Source organism: Cydia splendana, chromosome 6, assembly GCF_910591565.1.
Source record: "Cydia splendana chromosome 6, ilCydSple1.2, whole genome shotgun sequence".
NCBI classification, from domain to species: Eukaryota; Metazoa; Arthropoda; class Insecta; order Lepidoptera; family Tortricidae; genus Cydia; species Cydia splendana.
In genome coordinates, this window is record NC_085965.1 from 13,584,461 (window position 1) to 13,600,391 (window position 15,931).

Genomic DNA, 15,931 nt, shown 5'->3' on the forward strand with positions numbered 1-15,931 from the left:
AATATATGAGATGACAAGCGCGAAAGTGGTGGGGGCAGTTGCTGTGACGTCATAAAGTCGGCAGTACAAACTTTTTTTTATTTTCTTTTAAACATACCATGTGGGGTACCCAATGAAAGGGCTTTGTGAGTAGATTACAAATATATAACATACTATAATATTAACAATACTTGGTTTTACTAATTATTAGAAAACGTTCAAAAATTTCACAATCCACAGTTGACTTCTAACTGCTCTAAATTGAAAATGGCTGAATGGATTCGTCCAAAATGCATACCCAGTGACTGTGAATATCTTCTATATAATGTTAAAAAATAATTAACCAGATATATCAAAAAATAAGAAAAGTACATCAAGTTGAAAAAAGTATAATTTTCTGTTACATTAAACTGCAACTATTATTGAAACAAACAAAAGACCCGACAGTTTGACATATATTTTTGAAATGGTATTTTTACTAGCTTTCATTTGGTACCCATATTGCTATAGTAAGAAAAAAAAAAACAATCCCCCCCCTCCATTTTTATATTAGCGGGCGCCATTCTCAAAATGTATGTAGCCTATGTCACTACCACAATTCTGACGAATTCAACCACACCTCATATGTCAAAAATGGCGCCGGCTAAATAAAAAAATGGAGGGGGGGTATTGTGTTTTTTTTCTTACTATAGCAATATGGGTACCAAATGAAAGCTAGTGACAAGACCATTTCAAAAATATATGTAAACAGTCGGGTTTTTTGTTTGTTTTAATAATAGTTGCAGTTTAATGTAACAGATAATTATACTTTTTCAACTTGATGTACTTTTCTTATTTTTTGATATATCTGGTTAATTATTTTTTAACATTATATAGAGAATATTCACAGTCATTGGGTATGTATTTTAGACTAATCCATTCAGCCATTTTCAATTTAGAGCACTTGAAAGTCAACAGTGGATTGTGAAATTTTTGAACGTTTTCTAATAATTTGTTAGACCAAGTATTGAAAATGTTACAGTATGTTATATATTTGTGATCTACTCACAAAGCCCTTTCATTTGGTACCCGACATGGTATGTTTAAAAGAAACTAAAAAAAAAGTTTGTACTGCAGACTTTATGACGCTACCGCAACTACCCCCACTACTTTCGCGCTTGTCATCTCATATATTTGTGTTCAGGGCATTACACTGAATGCATCGATACCATATTCACCCATGTCCGAGACGACATTAACGAAACCTAACCTAAAACCTGAAATTACGGCCCGCTATTATTCAAAATTTGAAATTTTATATTTTCTAAATAAATTCTGATTTCACAAACATGCTTAGATATACGTTTAGGATAGACATTTGACTATAGCATAACTTTAAATCCAATATGAAGCATTGCATGTACATTTTAAAGGTTAATTTGTCATTTGTTAGGTGTTGCGGCGAACTGACTTCATGCGCGCTATGTCCGAGCAGCCGGCTTTGTTGTACGAAATACGCGACAAGATAGAACAACGGCTCCGTAGTGCTAGGACAAAGCAAGTAAGGCGGTCTTCACGTTTGTTCTAGTGTGGGAGCGAGACAGTGCTATATGCACGTATCTCTATACGTGCATATAGCACTGTCTCGCTCCATCGATATCTTGCTTACACACCGCAGCGGTGTGCCGATCCGCATTCAGTGTGATCAGTACCTAAGTAGTAAGTTTTACACATAAAAGTCGTATCAGAACAAGTTAGTAGGATATAGTAGCATAAAGTCCTTTTTCGAATATCGTCGGCTTAGCGAAAATTCCATGGTTCATAGCCACACATGGTTGCTAAAAACTGCCGAGCTTAATTTTCTTACAATATTTCTTCAGGAGGCAATAGAGGCGTACGAAGAAAATGATTCTAGGCAAATCAGGACTCGGTACAGACCAATGAAAGTGCTCAAAAATCGTTTAGCGGGTATAGAGGACGAGGATCCTACGTTCGTGGATGATTCACACATGTATTACAGAGGTAAAATTTATGTTCATATAAATTATAAAACACGCATAGCTGAAGTAGGGGAGAAAACCGCCAGGCTGACGTGGGACAGCTCAGTCACGTCTGCCGCATGCATCCGGATAGGTTGGGCTAGTATAGCCACCAAGTGGATACCGCAAAATAACCGCGGGCGTGGCAGGCCCAGACGAGGATGGCGGTACGACTTAGACACCTTCATTAATAACTGGCCGGAAAAAACTCAACAACGGGAGTCGCGGAAATCCAGGGGAGAGGCCTTTGCCCAGGGACACTATAACAGGCTATTAAAAAAAGCTATAATGTCTTCAATAGTTTGTTAACATACGTTTTAAAACCTTCCTTAGATGCTAAAAACGTACGTCGGCCGAAATTTACGGAGGAGTTCCTAGAACTGTATCAGATGTCCCCGAAAGTGACCAGTATTAAGGCTCCGAGGATTTGTCTCAGGGCATCATTCCCTTGGATTTTAGAACCTGACACTGATTTTGTAAGTTACAATCTATAATTTGTCCCATCGAATAATTATTAATCATTGACTTATAACGGTACGCTTCTGGTTGGCGACAATTAGCCTTTAAGTGGAAAACGTACCATTTTATCTTATTATTCCTAAGTTTCCTGATTTATTTTCTATTTTATTTTATAAGCTTAGCTATAGTTTTTGTAGGTTATAGAAATGTTGAGTCACAAGAAATTAGAATTATAAGGGAAGGGGAGAAAATAACTAAGCGGATTCTGGACGTTACAGATGCGCATGTTGCATGTCATTCACTTCATTATGATCCTGTACTTATGCATAATGGTGCCATATTCGAACATCATTCAGCCCTCGCAGTCCGATGCGGAGAAGGTGCTCAACACCGTGATCACCACCGGGCTGGTGCTTCACATCTATATTCAGCTCACTACTGCCATTTATGATAAGGTTTGTCAGATTGTAAATATGAACCCAATGGCAGCGTTACGGCTTACCAGGACATTATATTATGTAGAAGTACCATCGCCCACACTGTTAACTGTACATCGGTGGACCTTATTACAAACGGCATAAGGTCCACCGATGTACAGTTAACAGTTAATAATGTTACTGTTTGTACTAAGCGGTGTCTATTTTCGGTGCTAAATTGCGTCTAGAAGACCAATGAATTTTTTTAGTCAGCCTTTGCCTTATTTGTAATATATAGATATCATATACACCGTGTTTTTATTGAATTCCGTTAACTTCGGGGTATAGTTTAGTACGTTTATAAGAACTAAATGGCATAGTTAATTTTCAAAAAAATTTTTTTTTTTGTTTTCTTTTTTGTTTTTTTTTTTGTTTAAAAAGTAATTAAATGTAGCATACAGCGTTGTTGTAACACGGGCATTACATTTAACTCAACCAAACAATTGAAATCTGTGACATATCAATGTCATTTCGTACATCAATCGACCGAGATTGTACTTAAGTTTAGTAGCAAATGTATGAACTCATTCTAAACACTAATCAATATGTAAGCCGGCCCTAAGGCAAGTGTACACTAGGGTGATTCACTTTTGTATGGAGAAAAAAAAGTTGTAATATTTTTCCTGACTTTGCTCACCAATGGAGTCTCCCCACACTAAAAACTATCTATTTCAATTTTCAAAAGAATCGAATAACGTTTAGAGGTTGCACAAGTTGAAAAGGTAGAGTGAGAACCCCATACATTGCGTGAAAATGAACTATGTTCTAAAATGACAAAATATAATGAACTGATACTAAAATCGAATGAGAAAACTGAATTTTGCGTCTAAAACACGATAAAAGCACTTTTCCTTTGGAAATAGGTGGAAAAACTGAAAAATCTTAATTAGAACATTTATCGAGTAACCAAAATCCAAGTTTACTATTAATTTTAAAATTTATTTATGTGTAGAAGGTTCAGTATCACACTACTCTCTGCTTTGATGGTAGCCGCTTAAACCATTTTCTACCCTCCGATGTAGAGTCGTTGGTTATTTGAAAAATCTTTGTTGATGTTGTGCAACCTCTAAACGTTGACCGATTTTAATTTTTTTAACGTATAATATTTTTTTATCAGTTAGATCAAGAATTCGAGCAAAGTCAGATGAAAATCGAAAATTCGGAAAAATGAAACACCCTAGTGTACACGCTTGTAGAGGCCTTATAGGAAAAAAATAAATTGTGGATTATCTCCGAAATGGACTTAATTAGAACATCGGTGTCTTTGAGAAAGTTACTTGATTTAAGCTCAGGAATGCACCCTTGAAATTAACGGAAATCAAAAAAAACACGGTGTATAGAAATCGTGGGACACATAGGTACGAAGTCTAAGAGAAAGAAAAAGTACATGTAATACTTAAACTTCAATGAACGGGAAAATACTAATACTATAAGTATTAAGAAAAAATATATTTTGGCAAAGGCTTACCCTCCACTTTGTTCTTGTTTTTTGTTTACAGAATGTGATAAGGAATACAGTAAAGGACATATCAGAGGTAAAAATGGCAACGATTAGTTTCTACTTGGACATACTGTCAGTGTTCCCTTTCTACATTTTCACGGACACCCTGGACCCTCAAGGGAGTTCAGTGGCCAATCAAGTGGCGGCCCTTTGTCCGGTACTGCAAATGTGGCACATTTGGGAGTATATGGACAAATTGGAAAGGAATTTCAAAAGTAACGTCAGGGTACGTCTATGAATTTTATCACAGGTGATTTAAAACAGAATCTATAGTTAGCTGCATAAGAAAAAAGGTCATCATAAAGCCTACTAATATTGTTAATGTGAAAGCATGCAAATTAATGACTTCTACGCGGATGAAATTGCGGGCCAAGGTTAGTTTTGTCACACTTGGTCAAACTTTTCGCATTCCAACCTTCATAAAGTGTATTGAGATAAACTGACACAATGTCAACCCAATCTAGTGATCATTGTGATCCACAAAATTTTATCAAATCGGACGTCTATTACTCAGGTTTTCTGTAATACTTGTTAGTACTTTTCAACTAGGGTAATTTAAAAATGTTAATGTTTCAGGTTATTTGCGTTCTGAAGTTTGCTCTGATGTTTTGCATATTCTGTTACTGGTCGGGTTGCTTTCTATATTTGATCTCTTGTCCCAATCAGTTATGCCGACCGGTAGGTGTATAAAATTATTAATCTGTAGATTAATATCATGGTGGTGGTATTTATTTGTAAATCAAGACCTAGTTTTCATTATATGAGTATATTATATTCATAAGTAGGTAATGTAACCCCATAAAAGTCTTTCGAAATCGAAATACTTAAAAAAGCTAAAAATATCCGTGTTCAAATTATTAATCATTAGTTAATTAGTTACTCGCTTTATTTCCACACCATGTTTAGGAAAAATAACAATACCTTCTTTTTGTTTGTCAAATACGCCTGTATTTTAAAACGATCCTTAATTATTTCTTGTTGCTGAAACCATGTTTGTCTATTTGCTTATAGAACTCATGGGTAAAGCACCTGATATTCTGGGAGACGAAGGTATTTTCGACTTTAAACGCGAAGCACGAAAAGCCGATGGTATCATCACTCATGTTCGGCGCCGCGGCGTTCACCGGCGCCGGCATTGCCGACATAGCCCCAGGGGTCGCCGATCTGTTTGTGGTGAGCAGTTCTGGTATGAGCAAAGGGGTCAAAGATCAATTGTACAATTCGCAAGTCTACGATCGCGAGACTCGGGAAACACAATGAGTTTCCTAACGTTGCTAATAATCAGCGCGCTGTCGATCTACTGAGTAAATCCAATACAATCCAGGTTGTCGATCACCAGTTCAGGGTTTCTACGAGAAATGTGGAATGGTCAAGTTTTAACAATTATAAGCATGGATGCCGAACAATTCTTTTTTGTAGTTATTGTACAAGTGTATTGAAATATAATATTTAATTAACAAAAATGTACAATTTCAGCTCATTGCAATCTTTGTTCTTGGATTTTATGTTAGCTGTTTCTATACGGGCACTATGTGCAGTCACTTTATGCTTGCAGCACGGAGGAGATGTAAATTCAAGGTAATTTTTTTTAATTACATAAAATCACGGAAACACACAGCAACGCGCATATTACTAACATAACTGTCGACTGTAACATATAATTAGTATAATTACAGTAACATATACTATACTTAACTGATATGATAAGTATGGTAATATTACCTAATAGCAATATAAAAGTTTTCAGTTCTGCGATACCTACATTTATTTTTAACAGGAATCAATGAGGGAACTTTTCTGCTTTCTATCGGTAAATCAGGTTAGCGAGAAAATCAAGGCTCGAGTGAGGAAGTTTTTCTGCGTACAATGGTAAGTGGTTTTTTCTTTTGGTTAAATATTTTAAAGTTTGACTTGTGCCATAACGTCGTGTTCAGATTTGGCCATTAGCAGATTAAAAACTCGGCCGCTAAGGAGTGCTGTAACAAAAATCGCAGCATTATTCTAAAGTGTACTTTGTTCCAATGAAATAAAACCTAGAATTGGACAAATTTATCAATGTAGTTGAGATAGCATGGTTAAACTTCGTCTACGGATTTGTTTGTGCTGCGACGAGGGTGTCGTTAATATTTCAGCTTGTAAACTTTTCATTTACTATTTATGTATGTACTAATAACCTTCGTTTGCGTCCGGTAGCATTCGTTATAAACTGTTAATTCCATTATCATCCCTTTAGGGGTTGGATTTCAATAAATCTTTTCTCAGTCAATGTTTTTTAAAGTTTCTACCTTCAACGGATAAACAATGAAAAAATGATCTAAACAGGTATTACAATAACGCAGTATGTGTCAAGGATCTATTCGAAGACATGTCTGCGAACATTCAACAAGAAGTGCTGTCCATCGAGACCGTGGAGACATTATTATACTGTCCGCTGTTTCAGGTATTCTCTTGATTATACTTTAAGAAAGTATTGACAAAATAATGTACGTGTATGCCGTGTATTTTAAAGTTATACTTTATAGAGTCTGTTCGGAAAGAGATGTCGTGAAATGTATTGAGCCATACATACCACGACTCTTCTCTTTCCGCCCAGACTCTACTTTATGCCTACTTGATTTGAGCTTTCTAATTCTGAAATGTATTTTATACTGATAAGTCATATTTTTTTCTTTTGAAAATGCTTATTGATACCTGCCAGTATTGAATTCCCAGCTCCCGGGGACTATAAGTACCTATTATTTATTTAATCAAACAAAAATTACCTTTAGAATGTTAATTTTTTTTATTGCATGTTTGACACATTTTCGAGTCCTTTCAAGTCCCACCAAGTCGATTATTGTTCAATGTTTGTTTCATTAATAAGAAATATTTTCCTGAGCGTTTGTGCCAATTTTAAGGATTGTAGCCGAGACCTACTGCAAACGGTTGCGGCCAACAGCAGAACCATAGTGTTACCCGACGACGAGGTTGTCCAACATGCAGCGGACATAGGCCGCGATATGTATATCGTACAAAAGGTCAGTTTATTCGAAAGGTAAATATATCATGTTCAACGCAAAATATGCGCAATTATATGACGTCGAGTTGCGGAAACCAAGCCCGCGAGAACCTATATCATGTTCAATACTTAGCCTAGTTATTTGTAGAATTTAGAACAGTTAAATTAAAGTAGGTAAGTATAGGGAAATCAAAGGAAGGGAAAGTCATGTCATGTCCAATTAAATTGTAAACACCATAACATTGGCACATATGATCCTTCGACAGTTTTCGGCCACGGCGACCACTTCGACTCCTAGTTAGTTCGGCGCTCGTGCGCCCGATAATGGCTGACGGAGCCGATCTTCGAGGTGAACCTTCGCGCACATTGAGGGCACGTGAGGACACCAGCCACGTAGTTGTAATGGATGGCAGCAGGCTGGCGCGTTTTCAGCTATTCGCGTTTAGCGTTGAGGTCAACCCTACATTGCTCCTCGAAGTCGCGTTCTTTGTCGTGCACCAGCCTGCACCACTAAGGACACACCTCAGTCATAGTACATTATTGCCGAGACGGGGAGGCAGGCATTCTCTGGCTGTGTATTTATTTGAAGGTAAACGAGCTAGTGAGCCCATTTACAATGTTTATCGCATAAAACCCTTTTTCAGGCATACTTAGTCCGATTTATCTACCTCAATAGAAATTCAACCTTAGCAGTCAGACTTTAGGTTCAAATGAACGTTTGTAAAAATGGATTTGTAATTGATTACCAAAAATAACTGTATTGAATTTATTTTAAGTTTTTTTGTAAAACCGTCTAGATTGTCGCGGCTTAAAAAGGGTTAAGCTATTATCTTAAAGAAAACAGGGCTTCGATGAAAATTTTCGGTATACTTACTCGAGGGGATATAATGTTTTGAAAGGGACAAATATTAAATTTATCCCGACCTTATCTTTTTTCAAGCCTAAGGAAACACTTACCGAAATAAGAGGTTAAAACTTTATTTTAACAAGTTATTATATTAAGCTATATATTAAGCTAGACATGTATAAACTGTACGCTAAGTATTGATTTCTAAGAAAATAGGCCTGATGACAAATTTTGAAATCCCTTTTATTATTGTCGGTACACTTGTATTGGTTCCGAAAAACACAATATTTCAGCTATACTCATAAGATTTAACATAAATAATTGCATTTTATTATAGCTAGTTTAAAACTCGCGCGAAAACGCCTCGCGAGACATTTGTGACGTCACCATTTAGTTGGTGGTAGGGTGGTAGACATTGTTTACATACTTACAGTTACGAATTTCCCTTGAATCCGAATTATATTGTTAATTCAGCACCATATATTACGATTAGGGATGATAAATACACTACAGAAAATTATCACAATAACTCATTTTACACAAAAATTCTCACATGGTTGCAATTTAAGATGAATTATTTAGATACATGTAAATTTTGAGTGAAAATCACCGAGCGCCGGTTTTACTTTTTAATTTTTTCTAGTTACGACAGCCAACATGGCAATGATAGTTCCATTCAGCCAAATAATTAAAAAAGTTGGTTGGTGAAATATCGTATTATTTAGACAATAACAAATAGATATCTACTTTATATCGTGTAATAATATTTTTTGGACGTAATAAATGTTTAGTGGCGAAATAACATTTTTTTTACACCTTCGAACTCTTTGGTGAGAACGTATGGATTTCGGTCAATGAGGTTGTCTATGTTGCTCTAAGAAATATGTTATGGATTGATGACGTCACTGTTTAGAACGCTTCTGATTGGCGTTTCAGTAATAATGGCCGATTATGGGCCGATTGGAGAATTTTGCACTTTTATTTTATTGAATATATTAATAATAATAATCCTTCAGTTTATACTGAGATTGGGCCATTTTTTAGAATCATATTAACATATATGTTTCTTTGAAACCATTATTTCCATGATTCTTTGTTACTTGCAACAGGCCTATTGTTTATAATTCTAGGGTCACTGCAATATTGTTAATAACCAGGGAAAAGTAGTAACGTGCGTGGGCCCCGGAAGTCAATTTGGAATGATCGAAATGCTTTTTGGATTACCGAAGGTAAGCAACATTTTAAAATGCAAATTAAAATGTTGAAAGAGTACTATCGTAACTATGTTATTTAAGTACTAACATCCACACACTTTTAACTGACTATTGGTGGATCTTTACAATATTTTACCACTGTCCTGTCCATTTTATTCGCCATTTAGTTTGATGTAATTGACTCAATTTTCGTCATCAATAACAGGACCATGGTACACAATAAATACAGTGTATCTATTGGAACAAATGCTTAGGTACAGTCAAGTGTAAAAATATGGGTGCACACATAAATCTCAAAAATATGTCGCATAGCTCTTATGTCAGCGAATTAAGAACTATGGGTCATATTTTTGAGTAAGGTGTCTACGCAGTCTACGCCCATATTTTGCCACTTGACTGTACATAGTATTTTTCGTTTCCCCAAGAGAGATCTAGTATTTATTACGTAGATACTTTAGAGGAACATGGCTGGGTGAGTAGCCACAGATACAATACTAAAATGGAGCCCTGGACCACGACGATACTGTCAAGGGAGGACGGGACGTACTAACTTTGTCAATTTACATAGTTCCACGTTATCACAGGACTCCTCATAACTACATAACATAATATAATCCTATTGTTCACTACGCCCAGGTGTACACCGTGTTGACGTCGACTAACTGCATATTGCTGCACATGGAGTACAGTGCGTTGGTGCAGTGCTGGGGCACGTTCCCCGACATCAGCGCTCCCATTATGAAGGTGAGTCATGCGAGATAAGGCTATAGTCTGATAGTGAGAGAGCGTGAGAGACCGAGGTTTGATGAGCGCGGTCTCCCTGACTCACGGGTTTGCAATCCATAACATATCCGCGAAATAGAATATTATGTTCCTGTGCACATAATATATCTCTTATGCGCAATCTTTTTACTTCATACAAGATTTTTGGAAACGATCTGTCCATACGGGATATCTCGTCAGTTTTACTAGTTAATCGTTTTATTAAATACACTTAGCTGATTGTATCAGAACTTAAAGTAGAAAAATTATGTTTCGGACGACGTGATAGATAGACCACGGCCTTAACTAATATGCCCCGTAACTGGGATGGATTTGTTTTAACGGGGTTATGACTTTTAGGTGTTTTTTGATGTAAAATTTCAGTATTTATGATTAGAAAGTAGGCATTGGCTTAAATAAACGAAAATAGTTGTCTGCCTACCATACTGTTTGCATTGCATATCATCATCATCCTGCTAGGCCTTGTTCCCATTTACTTGGGGTCGGCCTTCCCTGTTCTTTTCCTCCATTCTGCACGATTGAGTGCAAGGTCGGCGTCTATATTGAGGTCTTTCAGGTCTCGCTGAACCGTCGTCAGCCAGGTGGCAGGTGGTCTTCCACGTCCTCGCTTCGTCGTTGGAATATCGAGCGCTACCTTAACCATGTAGTCATGTTTGCATTGCATAGACTGTAATTAATAGACTCGAAGGTCCCTTAACGATAGTAATTATAGATATTATTTTTGTAGTGAATAGAATCAGGCGTTACTCCATGTTCATGTTAATGTTCTGTGGAGGGTGGGAACATTACTTGCATGTAAAAAATACGCAAGTAAGTATAACGGGTTAGCACTGATTGACTAGCATGTTATCTTTTCGCGGATTAGCAAAGTAATATTTTGGTTTTGATTATTTTTGTATACCTACCTAATAAACAGTTTAATATCAACCAAAGCTTCTTACATGCCGTACTTAACTAAAATGCCGTAATATAATTTTTACTAAGTATGCTTTATGTATTACATAAAGACTAGAAAATAAGATCCGGCCACGCATGATATGGTAAATTGAATGTGCATTTTCAAGCAGCACTTTTTTGATGTATTAATACCTACTATTAGTTTAGCATTGCGGTGTTTATTTTACCCTATTTTGTAACTTTGTGCAGTTGTTGATTAAATTATGTTAAAATTTAATGCTTTTCAGGTTTTAGAGGATCCGGAAATCCGAAGCGAAGTGGTTCAATATGAAGTTGCTCAACCCATGGTAGGCCGGATAGACGTTAAAACAAATCGAATTGCGGTAAGACATCATTTCTGTAGGTAATTCAAAGAAAGAGATATAGCTGCCAATTACATTGCTTTGCAAGCCAACACTTTGCAAGCCAACACTTTGTAAGCCAACACTCAGGACCTGTTAGGACTTGTTGGTTCGGAATTGGTAGGTATATTATGCAGTATTTTCTCAGCACCCTTACATTACATCTACACTATCTACAGTTATCAGGAAGTAATTATCTACTGATGGTACTGATGTCACGCCAGTTCCTTACCATCAGGTCAGGGAAAGGCACGCAATGAAATTCAGTTCGTACCAAAATGAAGATGCTCATTTGAAGAATTTGTGTGATACTTTTCCGTGCTGTGGATTCAGGCATAGCTTTTCACCGTTATGCTCTGGTTTCCTAGGATAGCGGTGCCCTGGCGGTGCCGTCATATAGGTAGCAGCCGTCTTCATACAAATACTACGACATCCATATTAAGCCGTATTATTTAGTATGGAGACTACCGCTATAATAATATGACGGCACCGCTATCCTAGGAAAACCGATCTTTACGGGTATAAATCAAAGCCAAGAAGATCTAAAATGTGGTCGGAGATTCTAGTACGCATATTTTTAAAATATCAGTGCCTTCAAAGTAGTTTTAAAGCATTTGCAGACCGACGTTCGCCGCGAGCAGTGCGGCGTAGGTTAAATCGTATGCTTATTTTTCAAGTCCGATTTGCGGCGCTTGATTACGTAGGAATGGCTGCCTGCAAAAAAATGCTAGTGTGTATTAGAGCTCATTTAGACGATGCGAGAACTCGCATTGCGGGTTTTGATCGGTCGGTAGAATTGGACGTAACCAACAGTCCGCAATGTAACTAAAATCGCATGCGAGTTCGCGCGCCGTCTAAATCAGCCCATAGGCTCTTAAAAACCTCGTACGCAAAGTTTGTTCCCCTTACAGCAAGAGATAAAAGAAAGTTTCGTCGCCATAAGCGGCCGCGAGGAGAGAGCCCACTACACGAAGACCTTCGAAAAGTTAGGAGTGATGAGGTAAATATTAAAAGACTGTTTGTACCTAACTACGGACGCAAAAATACTTAAACAATACGGGTCTCTGAAATTATGGTAGAAGTGTGACATTAAGACGTTCCAGCTTATAACTTTTATGTTAATAGAACTTTTTATTAGCCGATTTCAGTGGCCCTTTGCTGAGCAACGTCCTCCTTGATTACCAAGACTCCTAGTTTAGTGTTTCCTCAGTCCAGTTGTTAAGGCAGGTGTCCAACTCTAGGTCATCCCGCCATAGCACGTAATTTAACTTTTTTATAATGTGGTCTACTATGGCACCCGTTCTCAGTATTTTCATTTCTATCAATTGAGTAAACTCCTCACGTGAGAAGTGTAAGTGAGCAATACTGAAAGTTTCTGTAATGAGCCACTTATAGATCACGCAGTGGTCAAGTATAAAAATCATAGTACCTATTCTGGTTTCTTCTGAAAAACCATTTTATGGTTTTTATTAGAAAAACATATTTTTAGGCTCTAATATTGTTATTCGTGAACATCATAAATCGTTTTGATGAATAATGTGATGTTTTTATGAAAAAAATTGGTGTCGGTTGAGCACAGATTATTTAATGCTAGATTTAACAGATGCGCCACATAACCTGGCCTTATTGCTTGAATAAAATTTTAAATAAATACAAATAAATTACATGAACACACGTGTCGTGCCCAAAATATTATACTAGTAACCAGGCGGCCGTTTCTCGTCTCGTCACATTACCTTCCTTTTGGAATAAAAGTGCTGAATCTGCATAATATTGGTTATTGGAGAAACATTATGATGATATGATGTTAATGACGAGGATGGTGATGTGATGAGATGACAAAAGGTGCCGTCGCGGCTGCTTGGTTATATACACAACATAACATAATCTTTGAAAGAGATGAAATACAGAGAATCTACCTGTTTATTTATGTTGTGTGGTATCTTTATATACTTTACATCATTTGAAATGTATTTATGTACATTTTGTATTGCTTTAATAAGTCGACTCGTTCACAGTCGAAATATTCACGAATAGTTGGTTGGTATTCTATAGTAAATTCTAACCATACCATAATTAATGAAATATCTTAATACTAATAAGACGTAACAATGACGTAGGTACCAACTTACGTAAGGAGCCCATTTCTTCATATCCTGGCACTATGGCTTTCTGGGAAAGATCCCTTTTTAGCGATTAAAAATGCAAAATATTGATTATTGTAGTAATTTCCCCGTAGCATCGGTATTACGTCTGTGACAGCTGTCGTCTCAATAAAAAATTTCGAGATTTTGCGTTTGTCCCGCGAGTGACTAAAAACAATTGAGTCTAAACCGTAAAATTATTTAATGTTTTACGTTTTAAGGATAAATTGTATGGAGTGACAGCTGTAACCATACCCAAGCTATGTGAAAAATATTATAGAATTTAGGATATACTTATCTGCATTCAACACAGAAGCAGAGTATATTGCAGCTTTTTTCTATTCGCAGGTTTTTAAGGTTCATCATATTACCGGGAAGCATTACGCCTTACGGGATGTTTCTGAAAGTCTGGTGCATTGTGAGATCCCTCCTGGCCGTATATTATGTGATCACTGTACCATATTGCATAGCGGTAAGTACGACGTTGCATCGTCAGTTGACAATCGAAGCTCACTAACGCGGGTTAACCGGTTAAACCTGAAGTTACCATGGTTACCAGTACAATTTGACACTAAGTTAACGGTTTAACCGCTTAACCTAGGGTTAGTGGGATGGTGCAAGTGGCCCTTACGGTTTAACGGGTTAACCCCGGGTTAGTGGGATGGTGCAAGTGGCGCTAAGTTAACAAATACATGCTTTAAACTTCAAACACAGCACGTAGGTAAGTATGTGAGTATCGATTAAGCGAGATGCGTGATTTTCATGAATAGTTACAGATTTGCTTCACTCGAAAAAGGTAAAGTAAACTGAGAGCAGTTCATTTGTTTAATAGTCATGGATATCATGGTGCATTGTTCTCTTGTATTATATTTATAATTTATAAAAAAAATATTTATTTCACAATCCGGTTCCATATTATATATAAATATACTTATAGGTATAACTTAAGCAAGCAAGCGCTAACGCCCTATCTAAATTAAATAGGTATTATGTTATTTTCTCATTTGAGAAGTCCCTCAGGAGACATAAATTCCAGAAATCAGCTGTTAGCATTTGTAGCATTGTTCAAATTATGAAAAAGTTACTCAATTGTATCTCCAGTTTGGAAACAAACATAAATTAAAAAAAGTCCGTGTAGCACCGTCTGTAGTTCTGTACATACAAACTTTTTTATTGCATAGAATTCTCGTGTGGTATGTTCCGAGCGGGTTCCAATCAAATGAAATATGTTAACGGAAGTCTATATTTGGTCATCGCACGCCTCAGACGTATGGCAACGGATTTCGCTACGTCTTGACTAGACTCTCATCTAGTCATCACTCTCATTAGCCAAACAATGTCATCAATAGGGTTGAAGATAATAATATGTTAAGTAAGGCAGTAAAAGTACTACTCTAAACTTGTTTTCAGGTGTCTTACAGTAAATTTCGTACCCATGAGGTTTATTACGTGGACATGTTACTGTACGTTGACATGGCGATAATGGCATATGTGGCTTATTACGATGAGCGATCTCTTCTAATCACTCATCCTTTAAATACTATATCACGATACCTAAAACATGGATTTGTTTTGGATGCTATCATCTGTTTTCCTTTATCCCGTTTTGTAAGTTAATGTATCTTTTATTTATATTACTAAGGTAAACCTAATAAATTCACTTAAGGTGCGATGTAAAATAATTGTGTCATGCTGCCAAGTACGAATCAAGAGTTGGGGTAAATACAGCACTATAGCTTAACTGAGACAATCAGTTTGTTAGTGGAGCGATGGTTTTATAGTATAAGCTCATAAAAATATCTAAGCCTAGTTTATATATTTTTTTTGTATTGAGCACGCAACGTTAATCAGTTGAAAATATGTATATTTTCGAAACTCTAATTGCGTAATATATGTCACGTAACTCGACTCGAACGTTCGAACTCGGGACAGTGTATGTTCCGTTTTGGGAACACTGTATAATATATAATGTACATGCTAATTTAATGTAAATGCTTGCGCTTTATCCATTGTTATATAATATGTAGTTTTGTAGGTTATGTTCAGTATTTAAGTGTGTTTTTTAATATTGCTTCATATTCCAGGTAGGCCTTATAAATGATCAAGCAGATTTAGATAAGTATCGTTTGAACAAATTGTTGCAGGTATGACTACCTATTTATTTATATTATAAGCCCAAAATGCATGGGCTTAAATCCCACTAAAACAACGCAG

General features: G+C 36.6%; 1 protein-coding gene across 1 annotated transcript in view; it reads left to right on the top strand.

The window, feature by feature from the left end:
- Nucleotides 1-15,931, top strand: part of LOC134791774 (uncharacterized) — a 49,885-nt gene that overhangs the window by 13,062 nt on the left and 20,892 nt on the right. Inside the window, exons 11-28 of the mRNA XM_063762929.1 lie at nt 1,412-1,519; nt 1,839-1,980; nt 2,331-2,473; nt 2,735-2,911; nt 4,432-4,659; nt 5,010-5,111; nt 5,445-5,606; nt 5,910-6,011; nt 6,211-6,302; nt 6,756-6,873; nt 7,331-7,450; nt 9,409-9,507; nt 10,129-10,236; nt 11,460-11,555; nt 12,485-12,573; nt 14,066-14,189; nt 15,128-15,329; nt 15,806-15,861. Coding sequence (XP_063618999.1) covers nt 1,412-1,519; nt 1,839-1,980; nt 2,331-2,473; nt 2,735-2,911; nt 4,432-4,659; nt 5,010-5,111; nt 5,445-5,606; nt 5,910-6,011; nt 6,211-6,302; nt 6,756-6,873; nt 7,331-7,450; nt 9,409-9,507; nt 10,129-10,236; nt 11,460-11,555; nt 12,485-12,573; nt 14,066-14,189; nt 15,128-15,329; nt 15,806-15,861 — 2,268 coding nt within the window. The remainder of the gene's footprint in view (nt 1-1,411; nt 1,520-1,838; nt 1,981-2,330; nt 2,474-2,734; nt 2,912-4,431; nt 4,660-5,009; nt 5,112-5,444; nt 5,607-5,909; nt 6,012-6,210; nt 6,303-6,755; nt 6,874-7,330; nt 7,451-9,408; nt 9,508-10,128; nt 10,237-11,459; nt 11,556-12,484; nt 12,574-14,065; nt 14,190-15,127; nt 15,330-15,805; nt 15,862-15,931) is intronic.